This window comes from Chaetura pelagica, unplaced genomic scaffold, assembly GCF_000747805.2.
Source record: "Chaetura pelagica isolate M959 unplaced genomic scaffold, ChaPel_1.0 scaffold737, whole genome shotgun sequence".
Lineage (NCBI taxonomy): Eukaryota > Metazoa > Chordata > Aves > Apodiformes > Apodidae > Chaetura > Chaetura pelagica.
The window spans coordinates 951,530-979,310 of record NW_009953813.1 but is presented as its reverse complement, the minus strand read 5'-3'; the positions used below and the strand labels follow the sequence as shown (position 1 = coordinate 979,310).

The 27,781-nt window shown below is 39.9% G+C and overlaps 1 protein-coding gene across 1 annotated transcript in view; it reads right to left on the bottom strand.

Annotated features, from left to right (window-relative positions):
* The window catches only part of AGBL1 (ATP/GTP binding protein-like 1), a 276,400-nt gene that overhangs the window by 141,449 nt on the left and 107,170 nt on the right, over positions 1–27,781 (bottom strand). The window contains exon 18 of the mRNA XM_010001309.1: positions 22,171–22,351. Within this exon, the coding sequence (XP_009999611.1) occupies positions 22,171–22,351 (181 nt within the window). The remainder of the gene's footprint in view (positions 1–22,170; positions 22,352–27,781) is intronic.

The following is a 27,781-nucleotide window of genomic DNA, read 5'->3' as shown; positions in this document are numbered from 1 at the left end:
TGTTTACTCCAATGAATCCTCATCCTATCGCCTTACTCCAGAGAACAACAAAAAAATCAGCCTCACAGACAACAGCAGCTTTGGGCTTTCCGAGTATTCCTTCACAGCTACTTCTGTTCATCCTATGAGGTCCTCCAGGGATGATTTGTCATGGTCCATAGCAAGTTGCCTAACAGTTTCTCACATAATTCAGTGACAAGTTACATCATGGCTTCAACTGGAGTGCCTCAGGGGGTCTCCGCTTTCTCGCTTTTCCCTTTGCCAACTTCCACTCACATCTACCATCTCAGCAGGGATGTTATATGAAGCAATGACAATGCTTTGGAACAGGTTCCAAGGTAAATTAGTTTACATCCATCACAAATTCTGCTATAAATTATACGTGCATCTCACAAAAAATCTCCAGGATAGAAAACTTTTAAAGACAGTGGAGGCTCAACAAAGATCCCAGTCTTTATTATTGACATGATCTCTCCCTTAAGAAGCAAGAGGTGTCTTGCTACAGCAGCAGTTTGGGAGATGTCACTTGAACAAAGTATCAATGGGAAACAATTCAGTCAAATCATGTTTCTTTCAGGTTAGTAAATCCTCCAGAAGCTGAGAAAGTGTCGAGAGTAAAGCTTAGGAAAAATGTATGGACACATTTTTTATTTCCATATGTGAAAAGTAACTCTAGAGCCTTGAAGAAGGGATTCACTTTCCCAGATACCCTGATTCAGTGAGCTGAGTTGAAGTTCGTTTCAAAACACATTTCCCATCACTGCAGAGGGAATATTTGATTCAACAATGTTCTCAAAGTATCATTTACATCCACTTATCAGAATTTCATCAAATGCAAAGTGACTATGCTGATTGAATGGACACAGCCCCTTAATTGCATTCAGACAACAGAGCTACTTGAATTTTATTTATTTACTTATTGATTTATTATTATTATTTAGCTGTCTGCTTGCAACTGCAAATATGCCTTTGCTGCTCCATTAACCTGATTGCTTATCTATGTTTCAAACTCAGCCCAGAATGTCCACACAGGAAATATCTAGGCACCATTTGGAGAAGCTGTGCCTTGCATTTATGGCTGAGATTGTGGGCTATATTTTTAAGAAATACCTGTCCAGGTTTCTTGCACAGTGAACATATATTCTCTAGGAGTGCATGAATGTACATCAGCAAAAGTTGCAATGCCAAGGAAGCTTCAGTACAATCTTTCTTTGGCTGTTCCCAAAAGAAATGGAGCTTGCTTGCCATCGCAACCCTAATATACAGTGTTTGCTACTTATTGGCAGAGATGCAAATTGCATTTCATCTGTCAGCAGATGTTTAAGACAGATGTTTCACTGCCATATTGGTTGACAGATAAAGTTGACAGTTTTTTCTTAAGATAGGGGGTTAAAAAAAGACAACAGGAGAAATTTACAATTAGGTTATGCTTCCAGTTACACTGCCAGACTGCAAAGTAACTTCACTTATTCCAGCAGAAAAATGCTGAATCTACATTGATGTGTGGGAATACATAATCCTACCATAAACCAAGGGGCCTGTGTGGACCAATTTGCCCTTCACACTAAAGACTGTAGAAATACTTCATACCTGCTACTGAGAGGGACATACAGACATCTATTTACCATTTTCTGAAGCAGAGGAAACAAGAAAATTAATCAAATCACCTTTTTCCCCATTATGTATGGCTAGCCAGCAGAATACACCTTTGCAGGACGTTCGCAGGCTCAGATTCTAATGCCAAAAATATCACTGTTAGCACCCAGTGCATAATGCTACACTTAAAAATAAGTAATTTGCATTAATAACAGGAACATATTAAAATAAACCCTTTAGAACAATGTCATAAGATTCTTATTCCTTCTGTTGCTGGGGACAAGATTATCTCAGCAAATACAGCAAAAAGAAAATGTCTCCTTACTACCCATCACTGTTATAAAGACATGCTCAAAACTCAGTATTGACACTTAGTGTCATCTCTTGAATACGATGATGACAAATGTCAGATTTTGTCTTGTTGGACCAAGATTGCCATATGATACCTGCAAATTCTTTAGTATGGTTTCCTACCTTCCTTTTAAATTTTATTAAACTGTATGGTATGAAAGAAAATACACTTTTCCTATTGACTATAAATATATTTGTTACACTTCAAAGTCACAGTGGAAAAATGGTGAAAAAAGGGTGAAAGTATTACTCAAAAAAGAAAAAGAGGAAAAGAGAACTCTTATCTTTAGAGAGTGGATCCAGCAATGACCTTCATGTACTCAGTTATATCACAGACATGTCATAGATCTTTCTCAGTAAATAAGATGATCTCTCAAATGTATCCAAACTATCCAGCCAGCAGCAGAATATATATTAAAAAATATTCAGAAATTATACATATGTGAACACTTCTTTTCTCTTCCCTACTGGACATCTTTTTTACCTCTAAGTACAACATTTATATAAAGTAACTGCCTTCCCAAATCCCTACTGGAAGCAACAGGAATATTACATTACAATCAGCTCCACACAGCAAAATGTTTTATTCATACCACACTACTAAAAAAATCTTTTAATAGTTAATTTTATCTAAATAAAAAACACAATGTGGCTTTTAAACTATTTCAAGTTAATTTCCTACCCTGCTGTGGTACATTTTACCTGTTTTGGATGAGGGCATCAAATCCAGGTACTGAGAGTGAAACCCCACAGATGATTACAGGAAGTCATGGAATCCAGGGGCCCTTCCATGTATCCCGCAGGTAAATGGATTATTACTAACATGATTTTAAAACAAGTGATCAAACAAAATCCCACTTCACTTAGCCAAATGAATTTCAAGGAGGAGAAACAGAGAAATCTGCTGCCAGGGTTGCTATTCTCTTCTAATTCTTCCCCACCACTTGTTTTGCACAATATGTCATTAATATCATAATAACTGAATTACTAGCCAGAGACTTTACAAGCAGTGCTTGTTACTTCGTGGTGATGAAGGGAAATTGCCATGGAACTGAAAGCAATGGTTTGGAAGAGATAAATCCAGGAATCTTTTTAATGTGATTTGGGCTTACTCTAGATCTGAGGAGAGTTCACGCTACACTTAAGATTTCTGAATGCTAATAATGAGACCATTTAGCACACTCTATTATTTAATATAAAACAGTCCTATATAAGCAACAGGGAAAAATATTATAATAACACAGGCCAACAGGGAGTGCTACTTAAGGAGTGTGATAAAGTCCATTTTGTTGAATAGGAAAGTAATAATTATTTTACAAATGCAGAACTATTAGGCGAGAATTTCCTCAGGTGACAGGACAGATTTCCACAGTGACACAGCTGTGTCCACAGGCTAATCTTGAGGTAAATTGGCAGAGCAACACAGAGAGGGGACAGAAAGAAAAGCAAGGCATATTGCACATCAGAATATCGTACGCTGACAGCCGACACTAAGAACTCACCTTTTCAACCAGTAGTATATGTCCTAAAACTCATAATAACTAATATAACTCCTAGAATCTTGGACACCAAACCTATCTAATAATATTTCTACCTGAGAACAGCTAGAGAAACTTACAAATTTTTCATAATGTTCTGTGGAAATTGACCTAAATTACAGTAATTTGTGGTGTCCTTCTTTCAACTCATCTGACAGGCTATCTACTAATAGGAAACACAAAACAGAGCTTTGTAATGACACAGGGCACTTGGACCTTCCAGGTCTTTGGCCCTGATTATACTAAACAGAAACTTTATAAAATCCCAATGGATTTCCAAAAAAAAAAAAAGGGGGGAGAGTGGCAGACAAAAGGCAAAAACAGAATTGCATGGGGAGAGACATTCAGAGAAAGAAAGGGCAGAAGTGAAAAACAAAGAGAGACAGATTCTGAACTGAAAAGAAATTGGGTTCTAACTCCCTATGGGGGCAAAGCAAGGAAAAAAACAGCATATGCTGGGATAGTAAAGAAAAACAACTAAAATATCTACATTTCTATTCACATAACTGAAAAGGTGTAAAGCATAAGAAAAAAATCCAACTTGGTCCTTAGAGGGCTCCTCAGTGTTGTTTTGTTCACACAGAGAGACCCAGGACTTTGCTTAGAGCCTCTTCCATTAGCTCTACTGCAGAGAATTACAAATGAGGAATCAGGTTATTTACTGGAAAAGGTGCTACTATCAGTTCCCTATGGCTAAGAAGTTTCTGCAGTGTAGTGGTTCTGGCTAAAAGTTCATGCAGCAAATCCAAGTGGCACTAGGTGAACATCTGATTGCAGTCCTGGAAAAAAATGTCGGAAAAATTCTTGCTCACATCAAAAACCCAGAAAGATGAGAAAAATAGCACTCTTATAATTTAACAGTGCTTCTTTTCCTTCCTGGTCTTCTGAAAAGTGATACAAATTCTGAAAAGAATCTCATTTTCAGTACACTCCTTGCTACCAAGAATCCAAACACAATTTATGGACTATAATTATAAACCAGACAGTGAAACATGCAAAAACTGAAGACAGCAGCTGTTCTCAAATCCAGGGCTAACAATGCAATGTTATCAGTCCCAAAAAGCAATTACAGATCACAGGACCTTTAAAACAGAAAAAAATGAAAATCAAAGACAAAAGCAGATAAAGGCAGTGCCTTGGTATCCAACCTGAGATTCCAGACCATCATTTGTGACTGTAAACTGTTGAAAACCTGTTCTACCAAGTCATGAGATACTGATATAATTTACCTATTACTGAAGTGCAGTTAAAACATTCAAATATGATAGTGACACCTCTACACAATATTGTAAAGTAAGCAAGCAGCATGGTTATCAAATGAAACTAGTGCTCCCAGGAAGGAACAGAACAAACAAGTGTTCAACACATCATCAAGGATTACTGCCCTGTTTAACAAAATTTCTCTGGTTACAGGTAATGACAACAGTCACAGCTAGTATCGTGGACTACAGCTTTTGAAGATCAAAGCACATGGTGTCACATTGCAGTCCTACTCATCTTCTGAACCCAGTGCATGGGGTGGCTCAATTTTTTTTGTGTTCTCTAGTCTAGAGAGAATTAAACAGCCAGAACAGAAAGACTCAACACATGTTGTTACTTGAGTAAACATTAACCTGTTGGAGCTGCTTTGGATTTTATTTAATTTGCTTATTAAACCTATTTTGTTTTTCAGCAAGTAATACACACTGAAAACAGAAAACAATGCTAGCATGCCACCAATGTCTAGTGGAGCATGAAAGCTAAAGGAGCATAGAGAGATGCATGGAAGGTGTAAAGATGCTTTTCTTCTATCTGTTGACTGATTCTCATTATTTTTTTATATTAAATATGAAGTTCTTTCTCACTGCTTTGCTTGCCCATCTTCTCCCTCGGCTTGACTTTTCTTTTCAGGTTTACCATTAAGATTTCTTACTCCTGGCTCTGCCATTTCAAGCACTTTTCTCTGTACTCAGCCAGGTCTCCCTGTGTCTGCAGCTGTAGGCATTAGTAAAATTGGCTGCTTTGATTAGAAATGTGTGAGTGGAAGGCAGATAATAGCCTGGCTCTCTACACCTGATCTCCCAGTGAGGGGTCATTGACAGGGGTCAACAGCTGAAATAAGTGTCTCATCACATGAAGAGTCTGCGAAGGAAAAGCTGTACTGTCAAATAAAGTAGAGCACAGTAGCACTGGGAGTTGGAGGAGGCAGAATTATCTATATATTTAGGTTGGTTTGTGTTTAGCAAATTTTGTTCTGGGCAGGAGCTTCCAGCTCAACAGCCACAGAACCTGAAGTTCTGTAATGAACAGCTGCATTTGAGGGACTTGTAACTCCACCCTCCCAGAAATGGGTTTGTTAGAGGGGCTACAGAACTTGTAGCCACTCTTCGACCAAGACTATGCTCTTGTCTCATTTCATATGCAATAAGGCTGCAGTAGCAATCTGGAAACAAGATGACTTTCTTAAGCCAGTTCACAGATGGGCTCTGATTAAATTAGCTCCAGAGTAATCCATCTGTTGATTGACACTTGTAACATGAAGACCACCCCAGATAATTTGATGCTGACCACTGGCAAATCATCAAGTGAAAGCCTTTTTCTTTAAATACTACTGTTATGAATGAAATGTCCAAGTAGTGACACTTGATACTCTGCACCAATTACCACTGTGCACATGGGCACATAAACACCACTTAAGGAGAGTCAGAATCAGGCTTTTAGGAGTTCAGGGATCAAGAGAGACAGACTACTTGTCTTGTCTAGGTTTATAGACTACATAGCTATTGAGAGTCCATTAATCAAGTAGGTGAAAAAAGCCAGCCATTATGGCTGGTGGGGATAAAAAAAAAGATGGACTAGAAGAGGTTGCAATGGACAGGCACCTATGTTATGCCACACATCCCTTGCTCCTCTTGAGCAGCCACCATACCAATCTGAAATGAATAAAAAAATAGAAGTACAATTGTGTTGAAGGTGACAGAGATGAAATCTGATATTTAAAGCCAACAAGCTTTCCAACAGTAGAAGGTACAGAGCTGTGAAGCCTGCCCCATTCCTTCTTAGCTTCAAGAGTCAGCAATAGTAGCAAGTGTCCTCCAGAGGATATTTTTGTATTGGGTGTGTTGAGAGTCCAAACCCTGTTCCTTCCCCTCCAAATATTTTCTATCCCTCGCATTTATAACATGTTTGCCTTTCCCATACCTCTCAAGTATATAGTAAAGTATGGATCATAACATCTACTCCACTGCATTTCAGACTGAAACTACCAAACAGAGGCAAAAGGAAGAAAAAGGGAAAGTCTAGGCTTGTATCAGGAGATGGAATCATAGTTTAAATAAAAAAACTTGATGTTAAATGGCCTTTCTTTAGAAAATACTGTTCTGCACTGAGAACTTGGTGGGTTTTTGAAACCTTTTGCTTTAATAACTTTTGAGACAACCGTTGAAGGAAAGGTTCATTCTTGACAAAGATATAAAATGGGGGTATCTTGGATGTTTAGACAAAAACTGACTTGAAACATCTGAACTCAAAAGACAGGGGTTATTCATTCCCATGTAAACATGCACTTTCCAGCTTTCTTATTTTCTCTTTTGAACACACCATTGAACTTACCTACAGCATCCCCCAGCTGTTTGTGTAGTTACTTCTCTTTTCAGTGAGAGTGTGTTCAGAGAAAGCCAGCATGATGGATAACAGGAAGTCCTTTGACATACTGTGTCATTTATCACATAAGTCTCAATCCTACTAAAGGGGCCTTCTCCATATGTCACTGCCAGCTCCTGTGCCACCCTAATGCATCAAAAAAAGTTTGAATACGAAGCACTGTAATTCCTAAGTCACAGCTCATTGCAGCTTTCCAGATATAAAGAATCATTTTGTCTACCTGCCAGCTTGTTTGTTTAATTTTCAGCCTGTCTCACATATGTGAGAAATTAAGTCTTCAGTGTAGAAGAAAATCAGAAACAAGTAAGAGGTCTAGCAGAGATAAAAATCTCCAGTTCCATAGGGAATCCAATGTGACATTTTGAAGTGGAAAAAGAAAAGGCAGCCTTTGAGCACTAGGTGTTAGAGAATTATTAAGTCCCATTTTCTTCCCAGTCTGGGAAAGAGGCTGTCTAATGGGCTGATGTGAAACCAGCAAGCTTAAAGCAATGCAGATAAGCTCCTGAACTTGGCTGTCTAATGGAGACATATTTCATCTTCTCAGCCCTTTCAAGGGTACAAAATGGTGCAAAGGCTTCCAGAAAAAACCCTTGGGATTATCCAGCAGGTCCTGTTTCAGGCTACCTAAAGTAATCAGAAATCAATCTCTAATGCAAAATTTCAGCATCAGTTCCCAAATTACAGTTGAAAACACAACAAAGAGGACACTGGACCCACTTCTTGGGCCTCAGCTCTGCTCTGTTATACTTACACAAATCCACAAGTCTCCATGTTGTCTGCTGAGTGTTAGCACAGATGGCAATCAAACCATGATCCATCCAGGCTCTTTAGCCATTAGCCTGCAGGAACGTAGCCTGACCACAATACTGGTTCAGATTAATTGATTTTAACATCATGTTTGGGCTGTCTGAGCACAGGCAGAAGCTGTCTGTAGCACTCACACCTTTCTTTGCTTACTACATCGTGAATTACCTTCTGCCCTCCAGTATGAAATGGCCAAGGCCATGACTCACACTTCCAGCCTCCAAAATATTCATGCAACAAAGACCCCTTTTCTCAACTTGCTCTTACAAACTTCATGCTGTCCTGCTCACCCTAGTCTGTGTAGAGTAACCACAGCACCACCTGGTCATCCATGACCCTCCAAAAGATCCCAGAAAAGGCTCTTTTAGTCAGTGTCCTTGCAGCACTCAAGCTTGAGTAAAATGTCATACCATCCACCCTGTGTGTCTATGAATCACCATTTGGAAAGTCAAAGTTATAATCTTCCTTTTTATATTCTTTTAGCAGTTCCCAAAGCTTTCCACCATCATTCCCAGCCCAAACTTATGAGAATGATTTCACAGATGCATTTTGTACTTGCTAGTATTTCCTAGGTTAAACAAACTTTCATATTACTTCAAATGATTTGTAGAATCCCCTAGTGTGAATGGTTCTAAATTCCAAGAATTAAGATGGTGTTTTGGATCACGATTTAATAAATATAGTTTGCCACTTCATTAGGTCATTGTCATGCAGTTCTTGTATATTTCCATTTCATAAAAAATGTAATTTTCTTTCCAAAGAATTGCAGGGAAGTTACAGCTTGAAAATTAATCAAATAGCCTTTATTATACCAACCTTTAATAGGATTATTTATATGAAGGAACTTAAAAATTAATTTCTTCCTCACCAAAGATTTACTTACAAAACTTGATTCTTCTGGGGTATTCACATTGCTACTGTCCTCTTCTGATGTCCTCTACTCTTTTTTAAAGGAGAATCACAGATTAAACAATCTTCTTTGCAAGTGCTATTTCCATAAGCTGAGTCAAAGGTTCCTAATTTTGGTACAAATTTCAGTGTACTCAAGTTCTTTGAGCAGCAGTTGAGCATAAGCCCAAATAGTCTTCCAGTTGTAATCCAGACTGGACCTCTTCTTTCTCTCTCTGTTAAGTATTTGCAGTAGATGCTTCATCTAAAGATATTGAAGATGTGATAGAATAATAAGAGCCTGGTGAGCCTCCAGGAAGCCTATGGGCCAAGTCACTAAGAAGCCCTTCAGTGGCCTTCATACCCCTATAAACAGTTCTCTCCCTGAAGCTGTCAGGATGGAGCTCTGAATCAACAATATCGCTTCTGCTTTCCTCTGTATTTCAGAGTTTGGGAACAAGATAGACTTGTTTATATGTATGAGGGGAAAGTAAGAAGCAAAAGAAAAATAACTCAGCTAGGGGCAAGCCTTGGTCATTATTTGGACCACTAGGCAACTGGGTTGAGTTACAGCTTGCCATGACAGTACCCTGAATAACTGTTAGCTGAAAATATTAGCTTACATTACAGAAACAATTACCAGAGTTAACCATTCAGAAAAGTAAAACATGCTGCTGAAGAACTGCCACCACAGTTGCCATTCCTCAGATTAGAACAGAAATTTCAAGAGGGAAAAAATATAAATCAATCCAAGTAAGGCAACATCTTTTCAAGATAGCACACAACAAAACATATGCACATTTGTGTTGTTTATTTGCACAAAACCATTCCCTCAGGAATAATAATCGACAATGAGAGCACAAATGGCTACTTAAATGCTTAAACCCCAACATGAGTAACTGTGCATGCAAATGCATATGTCTTCCAAGTACAACAGCATCCTTTCAGTCCTGACAACCTGGATCAAAATGGCTTCTATAACAACGATTGTATATGCATTTACACACATAGAACACTATCCCATTTGGACCACAGAGCATGTGGCAAACCTCAGAGCAAAGTCCTTTTTTAGGCTCACATCAAGTTTAAGCAAGAATTATCAATGACAGAATCACACACGCACCACAGCTAGTTGGTGGAGAATTACTGCTTGCAAGATATATGCTCTTCAGCGACCAACCATCCCATCTGAGACTACGCAAGTAAAATTATGGTTCAGAGCTGCGTATGTTTCTCAAAGATTAATAAAAAGCTTAAGGAAGAACACAAAACAGAAGGGCTTAGATTACACCTAAGTGATTTCTTTTCAAGTCGCTCGGTAGTTGGCAACATCTGCTGCAGATCTAATCACCACAACTTTTGCCCAATGGCTTAAAACCATCAATCCCAGCATTCACAGGCAGTGGGTTCAGAGGTTACAAAAGAGCTACTTTGCACCAGTTGAAAGGTGGTGCAGTAAGCAATGCCTGGAAGTAAAGTAGGTAGCTTATTATGGCACTTCCAGACCCTTTGGGACTAAAGATATAACAAATAAATTGCTGTCATGAGCACACACCCTCAGAACTAATACATAGCAGCTAAAAAAGGGAAAGGTATGTACACTGACAAATCCAGTTCATTTTAAACAACAGCCCTGAGCTGGGCTTTTGTTTTGGTAAAAAAATTGTCTAATGGAAAGATATACTTTGTCCAGATTATTTCTGCTGCTTACAGCAACACACACTTTTTCTTGCTATTCTCCTTTTTATTTACATTCCCAGCTGAATTAGTGTTATGAGTCTGAAAGCTCAAAACCATTGATATGGACACTATTTGATTTTGAACAGACTGTGTGCTGGATGGGTTTACATACCATTCAAATATGTCTAAAGATAGACAGAGAAGTTGCACAGTTCAAGGGTGCCCTCACCTGCATGTCAGGGAAAGAGACAGAAATTACAATGACTTAAAAACACTTAGCTCTTCTCCACTTGGATACTAGCTTGTGTACAAACCAGAGCAAGTATTCCCCAAACATGAAGCTAGTCCAAAGCAAACTATTTCTAAAACATGCATGTTTGGGAGAGGGGAAAACACCTATTTTCTCACAGTCTTCACTCTTGGGATTTCCAGGTTCAATGTTTATGTGTGTTTATAGCAAGACACTAGACAGGTAAATCAGCAGAAGGTTTGGCTATTCCATGCAGATGGTTCAACCCAGTGTCAGCTGCCTTGCCAGAGAGCTCAGCCTAACTCCAAAGATGTTATCCTTGTTACCTACAAATATCCAAGTCATATCTCAATCTTAATCTCCCATAGCTCTTACTTTACTACTCTGCAATCAAAGGTATAATACAGACCTTCTTCACCTAACATATCAATCTAAGCATAGAATTTAGTACTAGCTCAAATCCAGTAGCAGAGACTTCTATGATGTAGACCAAGATCTATTAGAGACTTGGCTCAGAGACCACTAATTTTTTTCACATCACTGCAGCAAGGATTTAAAATCATGACAGTGCTGTGTAGAAGTGACTGTTTAGTACAATAACTACATTGCTACATAAGCCTCTTCCCCTGCTTCTTCTCATTTCTAAATGGTATTAAAGTAGTTTAAGAGTGTTCAGCTGCTCTGCACTTTCCATCCTCATATGTGCCATAGCTGTTTCGAGTAAGACAGAGAAATAATCAGTTTTTCTCAATCTTTGTCTTTTGTTTTTATGTTAATGACCTTTTATCAGCTAAAGACATTGAGTACAGGAAACTGTCCTGAGAAGTGAGTTGTTATTAGTTATTATTGTTACTGCTGCTGGAAGACACCATGTGCCAGACCTAGAACTGGGAACTAAATTTGTGCTTTAGGCAGCGCTCATTGGGAGCAAGAGTCCTTGAGATAACTGGTATTTCCCTCTCCTCCAAAAGCTGAGCTTATGAACACTTGGGGAGAAAAACAAGGGAATGTGGGGGACAGAGAAGGAAACTAATAACAAGAGATGCTGTCATAGGATGTACATGGAAAGAATCCTTGCGGTCATACCTTTTTATTGCCTGGTAAATTCACAAAAAAATATCCCAAAAAACAATACCAGTATTAACATTAAGATATAGACCTGATTATGGATTGTTATGTGTACATATTTAGAAATAAATCATTTTTCCTATTTACATTCTATTTTATATATATATATACACACACACACAGGAGAATATAGTTCTAAAACTATTCTTACAATTATGCCTTAAGTCCTCATCATTTGTAGCAGACAAACGAAATCCATCCAAAATGTGAATTAAGACCTAAACCATACTGTTCACTACCACTTCTCTGTATTCACCTGATTCTGTAAAACAGGGTGACAATTTGCTGAAAACACTGGAGCAAAATTTGCCCATGTAATTACCCCAATTGCATGTGAAATCATATGAACCATGTGGACATGTGAACAATTCAGCTGCTTCTCTGCTAGTACGTTTTTGTATAAACAATTTTTAAAACATAAGCTTTCAAATGAAGCTTATTTTCTAGATAATCCTCTTCATCCCATTTCTACAAACAACATTTTCAATTGCCAGTCCATTTCTCCAACCTAAGGCCACTATTTATCTCCTCGCCTAGCACAGTATTTCGCCAGCTTTATATTGTTACATTTGAATAACAGATTCCAAAGAAAGGGGAGGGAAAAGTGAGATAAGAACAGAAATAAAAATGCTAATGAGTAGTATTAGCCAAAACACAGAGCTTATCCAAACATATTTTTTTTAAGCAAACTGATGGAAAAGCAGCTTTACACTTGCACAACTAAGCAACAGATTTTTTTATTCATAAGCTTAAAAAGATGTATTTTTTGTCCATATTTACCATCAAGTGATGTGTTTTAATAGTTAAAAGGGACTGAATAGTCATATAAAGAATGAAATATCACTTGCAACTCTAGGGATGTCCACTTTTCAGGGCAAAGGAAATACTGCCTGATTTATTACAGTGTAATAAACAAAGGTATATTACAAAAGACAATAACCTTCATTCCTAAGCAATTTCAGCCTTCCAGGTAGTGTGGATATTGCAGTAAAGTATTGGACATTCTTCACTGCATCTAAAAAAGTGAAGTTTTTGCAATTTAATTTTTGTGGACTTCTCTTTTCCCATCCTATGAATAACAACTTCACCTCTGAATCCATAGCTCTCAATAGGCATTTACTTAAATATATATGATCTTAAAATGGATGACCAAAACTGCCCCTTTACTCCAGATATTAGCTCATTTCCAAAACATTCAACTTTAGTTCCAGTATTTGATGACTACTACAATCAGTTAAGAAGTAAAATCCAAGTTCAGCATTAATGACAATATTTCTAAGTGTAGGTTTACCTATGTGGCCAGCTAGGTCAGGATTTGCAGATAACTCCTGTAAATCTCAAGTAGGTATAAAGAGATTCCTGATTTTTAATGAAATGCTCTGATTCCTGAATTGATGATACCAAGGAATCCTTCATAAACCTTCATCGTGCAGTTGTAGAAGTCATTGCAGCAGGATTTAATACAGAAAGAGACCTGTAACTGCAAAGCTTACACCTCCATGAAGTGCATCATGTGGCCAGGCCTGAGAAGAAGGATCAGTCTACATGACAGCCAACAGCTCAGCACCCTTTTCATTCTTACCAATGCTAATGCATATCCTGAGCCACTAATGCATCAGTTCCTAACAAGAGACCAGCTGCTCCTTGCCTCTCTTTATACAGAGCCTAGCATAGGCACGATTGTTATGGGAATAATATACCACAAAGGAGACCCAAATAAGCATAATAACAAACAAAAGGGATAATGATACACAATCAAGCTAACAAGAATAATATAATTCAATCATCTCATTAACTTTACTAAAAGCTAGCTTTGTACACCAGTCTCCTGGCTCCTGGAAATGTCTTCAAAGGAGAGCGCACATCTGATTATGAGCTCCCATCATCAGTCAGGAAAACAGACATGAATGCAGAACAAAGTTATTCCTTTCTGAGCCTGTGGAACACCATGTTCATATCTAATATTAATGCTAACTTGAAAATACAAGGTAGTACTTATCTAAAATGAAATAATTTCCAAGACTAAAAGCTGAAGTGTTTAGTAGTCCAACATAGTAATATCTGTGAGCCCACATCAAGTGATTTTTGTAGTGAAATTCCCAGGTGACCTTGCATCACCAGCATAAATAGGTATGAAAAAGACAAGGGAGATGCACTAAACTCACTAAACCTATACTGTTTAAGAGTCTTTCAAAGACTACACATGTTTTTCAACTATCAACTGGAAGACTAATGAAACAAGGGACAATGCATTAGATCCTTCCAGTTCTTAATACGGCCATTAAACAATTAGTTTTCATAGTCATTTGGAAGACAGATGGTAGAATCTCTATTCTATTGGCAAGAAACAATATGGCACTTCCATAAAAAACCTGCAAGCAGGATAATGAGGCCCTAGATTTGAGAGTTTAACAAACACTAGACCCTGTCAATACCAGACTTTCTACTGCTGAGTTTTTTTGTCTAGCATGGCACACAGATAGTAGTGCAGTTCTCTCGGCAATTTGTAAGAAACAGCAATTTTGTTGGTCTGTTTTCAGGCTGGACACTGGGACAAGCAGTTAGAATGCAACAGATTGAGTGTACTGTCAGGCCCAAACTGCTGGAACCACATGGGGTATTCTGGGAGATAAAAGTAACAACAGCAAAGCACCCCAAAAATTCAGGTGTTCAGCTTCTGGGAAACAAAAGCACCCAAGCAATAAAGCCAAGCACTGATATGAGGCTGGTGCTGAGTCCCATAGACAAAAATCAGTATAGCTTCTGTTTTAGAGACTCAGCCACACAATAAATTAGGTGAGGGTGTTAGAACAACAGTTGCCTGCTAATTAGTCACAGGCCTCCTCAGCAGGGTATCAGCAAAGCAGCAGAGAACATCTCAAGTAAATTAAATTTTAAAAAATCCTACTGCAATCACTCCCCCGACAGACCTTCCTTCATCTCCCCTCTTGGCTTTTTATTTATTGTAATTACTTTAGTAATAAGATTTGTTTCCTTGTTATTATATATATTACCATGCAGGGCAACAACAAAAATCATAGCTGGGAAGAGTTATGTAGCTTATTTATCTCCTTGGCTGTTATTGGGCCACTGGGTAGAGAGAGCGATGAGGAGGTGGGGGCCTGGGAAAAGCAGTAAATAGAAGGGAAAGCATATTCCTCAGGAGCAGAGAGGTATCAGGGCATATTTAAAAAGGAGGAAACACTGACAATGAGTGAATAGAGCTAATAACTCAGGGGCCCAGCAGCTCCGGCTGATAAAGGAAAGAATAATATTGCATTGGAAGCGCTGTCAGAAGGGAGAATCCTGGGGTGCAGCTGACTGCAAACGAATGTTTGTCACAGAAGGAGGGACACAGATGGGTTGAATCATAGAATACTTGGGTTGGAAAGGACCTCTAAAGCTCATCTAGTCCAATCCCCCTACAATAAGCAGGGACACTTCATGCTAGAATAAGCCCCATCAAGCCTGGCCTTGAATGTCTCCAGGGATGTGGCCCCTACCACCTCTCTAGGCATCCTGTTCCAGTGATCCACCACCCTCATATGAAATAACTTTTTCCTAATGTCCATCAACACAGGGCAAAAGGCCTTGACTGAAATTTGGGCACCTCCCACAGCACAGAAAGGTATTCAGGGAAGTACATGGTTAAGGGCCAGACCTCACTTCTGGTCTCACCAAGGAACAGCCTGAAGAGACGAGAGGTGAGGAATACTACAGCCCATATTTTATCTCAGGTTGTGCACACACTAGCTACTCTAATCTTCTGAATCCATAAACCTCTGCTGAGGGGGATCATGTAAGGCTCTCAAGAGCAACAAGGTTGCTCGCATTAAAGCCCCAGCTCTGTAAAAAATTAAAGGTGGCAGACAGGCACCCAAAACTTTCATGCCTGCTTGCTGAGAAGACCAAGCTGCCCCACAATAAATGCTTATTCACTGTCTCTACTTCACCATCACAGCAGGATCACTGCCCTCTTCATGAAGGGCAACAGAAGCAGCACCTGAGGCACAAAAGCAGCAAACAGCTGAGAAAGTTTCTGCTCCATTTGGGGAAAGAAACTTAGCCAACAGTTAATATGCACTTCCCAGAGCCACATACCAAACTAGGACAGATGGTCCCAGAACTAGCATTTTCATCCTCTCTGAGGACTTTGGGGAACATAGACATTTTTACACGTACATATTGCATGTACGTATTTGCATGTACAAGTATGTACATGCAAATATGTCACCTTACACTGGGGAGGGCGTTTGGAGTGTTTGCAGAGTGCATGGCACCAATTTAGTTATACAAGGCTAGATTCTGAGAATTAAACTCCTCTTCAATCCTCTGCCACATAAATAAAGGGAAGGAGGGGGAGGAAGGGAGAGATGTCTGCAGTTGTACAGCTTTGTGTGGCAATCTCAAGATTTAATCCTTCTGGATCATAAACTGACTCCTTAGACTGGCCATTAGCTTTTTTTTCCTGTTCCTGATCAGTTCTGCCTCTTATTGTCTGGAGAACACAATGCCACAGTGCAGGAAAGTACGCATCAATATAGGAGTTCTATTAAAAAGCCATGTATACAAATTGTGTTTTGGGTATAGAGACAAATGTACTTCTGTCCTTCAAAACACAAAGGATCAGTTCTCAAAGAATGACTGAGAGTGCACTCATTTTTTTCCTTTGTCATTTTCGAGAGCATGCAGAGGAACCCTGTTCTAGAAGATATTCTAAGTGGACATTTCTATCTCTGCATTTCAGAAACTGCCAAAGAGGTAAGTCTTTTGTCTGCTGGATTTTAGGAGGTAATGAGCAGACCTCCATAATTGAGGTTGAAATAAATAACATAAACACAGTGGGAGTAAATATCAACAGAAAGACAAGAAACCCAGCACCTCACCTGCCTTACCTTTGAGCAGCAGAAAAACTTACTCAGCCTGCTTTGTGGGAGGGCAGGTACAGGAGGGAAGAGGGTGTGTTTTTAAACCAAGCACAGAATAGTCCAGGGCTATAATCCAGAATGTAAATCAGGATTTCTTCTTCCTAATGACTACTATGGTTACCCTATGGCTTTGAAGAACTCATGCAGCTTCCAAAAAATTAATCTTCCTTTACCAAAAAAAGACTAACCAACTTCCTTCTCCACTGATTGATTCAATTAATTTATAAAACAAAGTTACATTGATTGAAAAGCTGCTTTGATTCAATAGAAGGGAGGGAAGAGTGAGAAAAGGGCAGACAGAAGAGAAGAAAGAGGAAACATTAAATGGAGTTAAGTAAGAGGAAGACGGTGGCAACATAGAAGTGAGACTTCTACGACCCTGAAGTCAACAGAGAACTTTGATATTGGCCAGTTAGGGATTTGTCAGTGGGAAGAGAATTTCTAAATATAAAAAAACACATAGACACTCCATGAGCAGCCTGCATGTGAAGTATATTTTAAAGCAAAATAACTTCCCCAGGAGCTTCCCCTTCTTGCTTGATCAATGATCTTGCAAGGCTGATCATTTTTAATTTAATACTTCTGGGAACTGGGGGGGAAAAACCCTCATCACACAGGCACAGTTGGCAAGCTTTGAGTGTTAGCATTTGGCACCATTTATTACTGTTGTTTATTGTGGTATAAATTAGGTTATACTGATATAATTAATAACCCCAAATTTAGGTGTAATAAATAGCAATATTTATCTAGAAATTCAGTGTCTGAAGAAGCCTAGCCAAAACCACAAAATGTTGACTACCATGTTGTGACTGCAAGCACACGTGTGGGAGTGCCAGGTGTGTGTGTCTAGGTGGCATGTGGGTCTGAGCAGATGCTGGGAGCAGCTGCAGGACCAGGCTGCCAGCAGGAAGATGCACAGCAGGAAGAAGCACACCAGGTGCACGCAGAAGATGGCATAAGAGCACATCACAGGTGGGCATGGAACTGCACGGGCACTCATGAGGACACACACACACACCTCAATGCTCAAATGTGTGATAATGAGTTTATGTGGGACAGTGTGGACAGAAAAGAGTGTTCTGTTTCTTTCTAAAGCCTGCTTTTTGTTCTGCCGTAATTAAGATTTTTACAAGTTCCCTTACTGAATCTGCTTTCAAGATTTACCTAACTGTAACTATAATAGATTTAGTTTTGGGTACAAAGATTTCACTTGAACAGATTAATTATTTTTTTAAAGCAATCCAAAAAGCTTCACCAATGGCTACTCTGCACAATTCTTCATAAATATAGTTTTCTGAGAACAGTATTTTCTACTTTCCACAAGTTAAAAACAAGCCTAATAGTTAAAACAGCAGTAGATCTAGATTGAACAGAAAATACCCCTAATATGCATACTTGAGTTTCATTTCAAACTGCTCAAAGTTTATGGCATGTCATTATTTCATTTGCTAATGAAGAAGACTAAGTCAAGAGGAGGGGACAATTACCAAGACCTCATAGTTCATCAGTAGCAGAGCCAGGAACAAAGCACAGGTCTCTTTTCCACTCACTGCATTTCATATCCCTTTCCTAATGGAATTTATACTCTTCCTCATGGATTTTCCAACACATAATTGAGATTAATTCCTTTTAAAGTTTTCCTATTTCATTATGATTTAGTTTTAAACAAAGATAGAAGTATGGGTGAAGGTAGTGATCCATAAGACCAAAGAACACTTATTACTTTGGATTGTCACAGAACAACTACACAAAATAAAGTCAGCCTGAAAGGACATCTATTAAGTAGTTTAATGTGACTGTCATTTCAGACTGATTTATGCTACTGGTCTTGGAGACTAAGAGTAATTTTTCCATTTATTTTATATTGAAAAACATAAATTAAAACATACAAATAACCATGTCAGGTCAGACCAGAGGCCTGTTCTATATGAGGCAGCATCCCATTGCCAGTAGCAATTAAAGCCAGTGTCTGACAGAAAGTGTAATATGAACGTTATGAAAACCAGCATGTATTATTTAAAACATATAGCCATTATCAAATCAGTTGAATATTACTTGACAAACCCTACATCTGACTGGTGTTCAGGATGGAGCAAAACCCTCAGCAAAACAATTGCTCACCAATTGTCTCTGGACTGAACAAAGTCAAAATAGCTGCAATATTTGACAGTGATCTGTTTTTACGTGATGACAACCCCACTCGTCCATGCACACTTGCATCACCAGTACCTTCATTTAGCATCAGTGACAGGGATGCAAGTCACTCCACCACTGACAGACAGGAGCAGATTCTCAGAGTGCTGACAGAAGCAAAAGGGAGGGTGGAGAACTGCTTTCATGCAGCCAGAGCATAATCGCATTTCTGCAGTCCCGTCTGTGTTAGGGGAACATTCTCTGCATGTAACTTTCAGATCACATTAACCAAAGCAAATACCAAGGCCCTGATAATCTCGTTGCTGTTCAAGGCTCCCAAAGCATGATGGTACAGCACCCTGCTGTAACGAGCACTCTTCTGCTGAGCTGCGCCTGCAGCAAGGAGTCAGCTGGGAAAGGGGCACAGCTGGGGTGCTGCAAGAAATCCTTTGTAACCAGGCACTGGCATTCATCTCTGTGATGGGCAGGGAAGCATTATACACACCCCAACACACAGGGCTGGGGAGGGAAAATAACTGTGAACAAAGGAGGATCCAACTCTTAGTCAGCTGGGAAAGGGGCACAGCTGGGGTGCTGCAAGAAATCCTTTGTAACCAGGCACTGGCATTCATCTCTGTGATGGGCAGGGAAGCATTATACACACCCCAACACACAGGGCTGGGGAGGGAAAATAACTGTGAACAAAGGAGGATCCAACTCTTAAAAAAAAAAAAAAAAAAGAAAAGATACTGACATCAAGACAAAAGCATCAGAGGCACTAAAACAAATGAAACCTTTGTCTCACAGTAAGAGACACGATGCCTGGTTACCACAAGTTGATATTCCCAGTGTCCAGCACAGAGACATGATACTTGTTGGCCTAGATGGTGTATTTGATGGGTTCAATATGCCCGGTCCTCACGGGGTGAATGAGTGAGAGCACAGTAACTTATATAAAACTAGAAAAGAACAGCAGGTTGGGATGTTGGCAGAGGGAATTCTAGGCACTCCAGCAGCCTGTTTGGGGATACCTGGTGGGACTTCCACAAAAGAAATTGTGAATTCCAGGGCAAACAAGTCACTTCATGAAATGGGTTGTGAAACATGTTTTAGAGAAAAAAAAAAAAAAAAAAAAAAAAAACAAAAACAAAAAACTAGCAACTATCTTCTTACAAGTGTTACAGTTGATGGTGGGCTAGACACTAGCTTCCCAGAAATTAGTTTCCCTTATAACATTGACCTGAAAGATAACAGGATTTACTAGAGCCTTTAAACCTGGACAAGGTGGAACATTAAGCACTTAAATAAATCTGCTTGTGCACTTAGAGACCCTAAGGACCTGAAAGGTATTTGCTTTCTCCAGTGTTCATGGTTATCTCCAGCAGACCACCAACAAACCTGAGGCCCAGAACAGAAGTATTTCTTTCAGTTCAGGGAGACCCAAGTCTACTAAATAAATGTATAAGAAGCAAGAAGAATATTTGGGCTACAGAAAGCTTCACAGGATAGAAATATTTTAATCAAAGCATAAAATTAATTATTCCCTCCCCAGGCCTCCCGATCAGTAACACAGCCATAGCCAAGTCCCTGCTCCCCTGCTCCTATCCCACATGCTAGGTTTACATGAGTTTTAACTCATCACCAGATGTAACTAGTTTAAGGCAAAACACCTTCCTGTATGACACAAATTCAGGCACTTCATCCAAGTGTCACCAAGAGCCACGTCACTCCCTCCTGAGGGTCCCTTCTCTGCTACACTCTCTCCTGATGGCTGGAAAAAAAAAGGTCAGACATTCCCTCCACTCCTCCATCTGCTGGAAACTAAGTGCAGTGAAAGGAAAAAAAGAAAGGAGGGGAAAAAAAAAAAAAGCCACAACCTTTATTTTATTTTGTTTCTCCTGTCTGGAAGGATCAAGGAAGCATTTAGTGCCAGCAGAGGATTCAAATACTCTGGGGCACCATCCAGCTACTTTGAACAGTCCTCCCAGACTACTGATATGCTTAAGCCCTGGGGAGTGTAGCAGCACAGAAGCTACAACTGCTCATAGTAAGAGAGAGAGACTATCAGGACAGCGCAAGCTGCTCTCTGCTGTACCTTACACCCCAAAATCAAATGAATTAGTTTAGAATCAAAGAAACTCAATTATTGCTCAGGATTGTTTTGCTGTTTCTGTAGCACCCAAGCTGCACAAAAGCAGAGAGGAGAATGTATCTGAAGGAAAGTTTTTCCTCTACACTCTGCTAAGTGTTTCAGTCCATCTTTAAGCTTCATTGTGGGTTCCACTGCAACACGTCAGGGGACAGTTGTCACCAAAACCTGCAAGCCCTTGTCTCAAGGTCAGAATACTGAACTCACCAGCTACCAAGGGATGTGATCATAATGTCCTGCCCCTGCATCAGAGACAGGACTAACAGTTAATAACTTACAGCTACTCCCAAAACGCCCACTGAAGTGAACAAACTCCACAATCTGTAGAAACTAGAGTTTTTTTCTAGCAAAGTACAAGCCTACCTTATCTTAGTGCACTCTGCAAAGGGAATTCCTCTTTCACTAGCAGAACAGCAATATTTATTTCATATTAGCATACTAAGAGCAAAGTTGTACTTTCTTCACTCACATAAAGGGAGAAGGAAGGCAAGTTAATGTGGGTGGCCGGGGATAGTATAAGGCAAAGAACACAAAAAGGAACCTGTATTTTCCAATCTCAGATCACTATCTCTTAGGAAACGTGGGAGTGAAGATTGAAAAGAAGGTGGAAGAAGGAGGGATCTTCACTATATGGAAATATTTCCATGAAAATGTGAAAATTTAATAGAACCTTAGTCATCACCCTCTCCCCTGGCCCTGCCCACTATACAAAGCATTAATTAAAACAAATATATCTGTCTTGCAGATGAAGCCTGCCCTGGTGATTTAGCAGAATACATAGGCCTCAATGTAGCAAAAAAGAGCCCGTTCCTCTGGCACCACTAATACTCCATCTAGGCAGCTGAGAAATCTTATGATCACACACAGTACAGAGCCATGTACATCTGACAAACACAGGACAGCACACTAAGCTAGACCTCAGATTCACATTTTCCACACAGGATTGATAATAGGATGAATAAAACATGAGGCAAAGGGAATTCTCCTGACCCAAAACGTTGAAGACAAGACCTGCTAGGTGCACAGGCGTCACGACTGAAGATAAACCCAGCAAAACATCAGAATAAGTACATGCCAACTCACTTGCCATTGATGACTCCATCAGGATTAAGCATGGGGACAATCTTGAAAATGAAGCACTTCCGCAGGAGATCAGCAATGGGATCACTGCTCACAAGAAATTCCAGGGTCCCCTTCATTACCCAGCTGGCGTTGCTTTCACCAGGGTGAACACGGGCCATTAGGAACACATAAGGACGATTATCTGTAAAAAAGCAATTGGAAAAAAAAACCACCCCAAAATTACTTATTTTTTAATAATAATTTTGCAAGTGGGTTTTATTCTTTTTTAATTCAGGTAGCAATCCAAGATGCATTTTAGGGAAAATACATCCCTAAATAGCCCAGACATTTCCCAAAGATGCTATTTGCCAATTGATCCCACGTTTGGTCCTCAGAACCACCACGGGTTAGATTCATCCCCATCCCTTTACCTATTTTATGATACATTACAGGTATCTACGCGTACCATTTGAAAGCATTTTGCATGTGCAGATTGCTGCCTCTCAAAAGTGCACCAGCACACTTCCTGGCAATTCTTGAAAGTTTGATAGGTTTAAAAGGCAGCTAGAAATTATTTAATATTTTAAGTTCCTGCTCCAGTTTCAGTATTTCATAACTAACAATTAAGAACTTTGCAAATCTTTAAGCGGATCGAAATCATTATTGTCACTGGTTTAATTGCCAATCCTGAGTCAGACTGTGACACAAGGACATGCAAACTGCCTGATCTCTGGCAGTAATCTGAGTCATCAGGTCAGAATCGTAACTAATCTAGTTAAACTGATACAATTAAATAAAATACATTAGCATATTAACTAGATGAGCTGTAGAGTACTCAAAACTAAACATAGTTTCATATCCATCCAAAAAAAGGTAGAGACATCAATGCACATAGCTAAGGCAGGCTGTTACTTTTGGTAGAAAGAGAGTTTTCAGGTTCGTATAAATACAGAGGCACATTCAGATTTGCAGACCTAATTTTCAGAAGTTGCAAGTTCAGGTGTTCCTAGCAATACGTTTGGCATGAGAGACGTAGGCTTGGGAAGTTGGGGGAGAAAAGAGGGCTCAAGGGTTGATTTAAAAAAAATAAATCAAAATCCTACCAAACAGTTCATTGATAAGCTCTACTAAACATGTTTCAAAGTAGACTTGCAATTGACAGAGAAAGTTTCCTTGTTATCAGATATGTTATTTGCTGTTCCTGTGAAAAAGCACCCACATTTGGTCTAGTTACATGTCTCCAAAAACTCAGTATACATATGCTTAGAAAAGACCAAATTTGACAGCAGATTCTTTGAAGATCCCATCTGTGCTGAGGATACTCCATGGATGGGCCAAGGAAACATCAGAAGGCAGAGGGAGACACCTGCCAGGCACAAAAAATAAGGAGAAAGGACAAAATAATAATCTGCTTCAAAATCATCCTTTTGTGAGCATTCACTACCTCAGGCCATTGGCACAAGTCAATCTGGCAGATTTATTTTAGTGTAAAACATTATCTGTCAGGGCAACAAGCAATGCCAGGATAAGCTTGTCCCACTGTATCAGGCAACATCAGAGCTCAGGCTCTGTTCCCTTGTGTGAATTGAGGGACCCCAACTGACAGGTCTGGGAGTGGTAACAGGACAGAAAACAAAACCAAAGACATCAGCTGAGTGTCCTTGTAAGTAAATGCTGAATTAGCAAGTTAGATGCCTTCACCCTTAGCTCCCAAATCTGTCCTTCAGTTTCCAAATGCCTTATAAATCATTAATCAATTACTGTGAAATGGAGGGGTAGAACACCATGCTGAAAAATATAGATACTATTAAAGAGCTGTTTAGTGATTTGTCTGACAAAGGAAAGGATGTGATTGAACTTAGAATACAGGTGAACTAACTAATTTCACAGTCAAAGAAGGAACACTAATTCTTCTCCATAGCTCTATATTCTGTGAATTCTGTTTATTATGTACATTACAGTACAATTTAGAGGACTCCGATTTAGAAACGATCCCCCTCCACACCTTCCCACTTCCATGCCTCCTTCTTAAGCAGTTGGTGGGCACTACAAGAGTGAACTGTACTCTTAGCTCAAAGAGCTTATACAAAGCAACCATTTTCTGGTCCAGTAACACAACTGAAACTCTGCTTCTCAATAGCTATATATTTATCTTTTATCATTCTTGCACCTTTCCTTACTGTGAGGTTATTAGGTTTTGATAAATGTGTATTTACAAGTGCCTAAGGCACTTACAGATTGCAAATTATTCCTTTAGCTCCTGCAGAACTGCTAGCCATTCCATTTTTTTTTCCCAAAAAAAACCTAGAGTACACAATTTCTACTCTGCTCCAACTAGTTTTGATTAAAGTCTACCTTAGTAATGCTTTAAAAAAGCAACAAGGAAAAATTAGGTTTCATGAAGACATCAGGTGCATTTTGCCATTTCCAAACATTTTCTTCTTTCTCCCATTGCCATGATTTAGTGCTATTTTGCAGGCTCGTTGCTGAGCTAAACTTACAGGACTGTGTTGTTGTAGCTAAGAACGAGGCTCTTGAGGACTCCTAATGGACAACAGCTGTAAATAGCACAAAGCAAAATAAAACGTGTTCTCTTTTGCAATTGATGAATACAGCTTTAACAACTCTTATCTGTTCTGTAAATTGGGAGAGAGCACAGCATCTTAAAGGAGAGGTTCCTTCCTCAGTCAAAATACACAAATAAATAAAAGCAATATAAAAAGATACTCTAAGCAAAGGTTTCTCAACTCAGAAACCCAGGAAAGTTTGCCTTAATTCTGCTACTTGCAACTAGCATGGGACTCGCAAAGACCTGAGTTCTGTTCTTCCTCTCAAGGCTGATTAAAGCTTATCTTAGTTAGAGTTAAGGTCAGAAAAGCTTTAGAAAGTTACAGATATTAAAACCCAGACAATGGGGGCAGGGCAAGGGGAAGAGACCAGAAAGAGGTGATCTGCATTGTTTCCCTGGGGGCAACAACAGAGAGATCCATAGCTTGAAGGTCCAGCCAAGAAAGTCTCTGGTCCAGTGAAAGCTTCCTCTAAAACTCCGCACCACCAAACACATCCACAGCTCTGACATCCCATCCACAAGAGAGTCGTAACAAAGATATGTACCATCAGGCACACCACAGAGCTCATTAACTGCCTGTTCCTTTCATGGAAGCCATCACAGTCAAATCCCATATCCAAATGCTGCACTCCCCCAGACTGCACCCAGCAAGAAAACTAATGAAGCAACAAATAAAGCCAAGACCTGACAACACAGACATAAAACTTGCTACCCTTGAAACACCTGGGAAACAAAGAAGTGGCAGACAGGAGTCTCTCAATTTTATGCTTTACAGCATATCCAGTTATTTATCTATCTCGAAATTATTGCAATAACTGTGATAAACATTAGTACTCATGAAAGCACTGGACAACAGCCCTGGCCAGTCACACTCAACTCTAACTGATAGGCACCAGTCAAGATTCCTGCACTCGGTTCAGCTGCTTCACTTCATTCCTGACTTCCACTGCCCCTGTGACAGCAGTCCTGACCCAACCACCTCAGTAATACCCAACATGGTTTACACTGGTGTCCAGCTGCGCTTTCTCTGTGCTATTTTGGAGTCCCTTGTGACTACCTCCTGTGCCCCACCAAACCTATCTTCAGGACACACACAACCAGAATTTTTCTCATAGACCTCCTTCCAGGACCAGAACTGAGCTTAAGTCTTCAAAATCCTCAGGCCAACACTTATGTAAAACCCTCCTCAAGTTCTGGGGAAGCTGCTGGAAAGCTCATGTTAGCCATTCATCTCTGCAAAGCCCACATGACACATAACCTTCTCTGGGAATGTAAATAATAAAAAGGGAAAGCAGAGGAACCTTTTCATGCTACATAAAGCCTTATCCAACGGATGATGTCTCGTTACAGTGTGTTACATTTCGACATACTTGGAATATAACCTGGCACCAAGAATACCCGAGGTGAGAGATTAAAGCCGTACTGATTTCTCTTGCAAAAGTTTGAGCAAAACCCTTTTCAGTAATAACTATTAATGTATCACCTACTTCCCATCTCCCCTTCTCTTCATTCACTTTGACCAGGGATATATGCATGAAAATATGAGCTTTGTTCTTTCAGTACTGGTAACTTGCTGCTTAATCTCCTGCCTTACAAGGACCCTCCTCCAGTCATGTCATCACCAAGGTTTACTAAGAGGTGACTTTGATGTCACTAATCATGACATCAGTCAGGGAGAGAGCAGCCTGAAAGAAATGAACAAAACCCCATTAACACAGCACTGTTCCTCATCAAGAGAAGCACAAAAAGGAAATGAAACGCAGTTCCAGAAGCCCTGACCTGGTCTGATCTAAATTATTTCAAGCTGAGATTTGAGTCATGCCAGTTGTAAAGTAAGAGGGTATTGAAACAACACAGGACTAGGGTTTTATAAGGAGTCAAAGAGAATTATATACACAGCATGTGAGAAATTCAACCTAGATCCAGGTTTTGACTAGACTTTTTCTGGCTGTGCTTCTGCATACCTCTCCACCCTTTAAGCCAAGTCTGGGGCCATTAAAATACAGAATTATTTTTTCCTTGTGCCTAAATAACATATCACTTTATTATGAATATGACACAAATCAGAGGGCAAATTTACCCCAGGACAGAAGAGACACCACTGAAGAACACTAAACTCTCCCTCTTTTCCTCTTAAGGCTCTTTTAAGTAACTTCACTTGCTGAAATCAACAGCATGTTTTTCAGTCCGTGTCTGCTTCTAGGACTGATAACACTCAATGTTTATAGCTATTGCTGGAGAATGGCATGCAGAACCATGGCCACTGCTTGGTTCTTTATGCTCACATATTCTGTATGTTCACATTATGCTCCAGAATAACAAAAAAGGAGGAAAGGGGTCAATTATGCAGACAGATTAATAAAATTGACCAATTATTTCATCCCATACACATCACACTCAGTATAGATCTGAGTGATCACAAGGGTCAAGCTCTCTTCATTTATGACCAGTGTCCTGGGAGAGCTCCAGCTGTTTGTCTGCCTTTGATACCAACCTATGCATTCCTAAATCCATACATTCCTGCATCCAGCTCCCACCTGCCACTGACTTCAGAAACCCAGTCCTGGACTTTCCTAGGACTGACCTACAGCCTTGGTGGTGACCTGAGCATTTTGGGGGGAGGAGCACGATAGTGGTTTTGCATAAATTTCATTATTTTATTTTTTCATCACTCCTCCTTCATTGAAGTTGTGTAGTTTGGTCTCCAACTCACGTCTCTTCTTTTTTCTCTTGCTTTTACCTTTCCAGGAAAGGAGGAGGCTCAATAGAGAGCACCTGTCTTTCTTTTAATCACCACCCGAGCATAAAACCTCGACAAGACACCACGTTCGCTCACCCTGCTCCCTAGCTCTCCTCAGGGGTTTCTTGCAGGGTGCGGGAGCTGCCTCGCCTGCCGCTGCTCCCGGCCCCGCACAGCTCTCCTCACGGGAGCTGCGGGCTCCCGGCGGCTCTTTGCTCTCCCGGGGCTTCCCAACGGCAGGAAATCCCTCTGCGTGGTGCCCTGGAGCGCTTGGCCGCTTATCGTGCGGGTTCCCGGTGCCTGCGGGCGGGTGTCGGTCACAG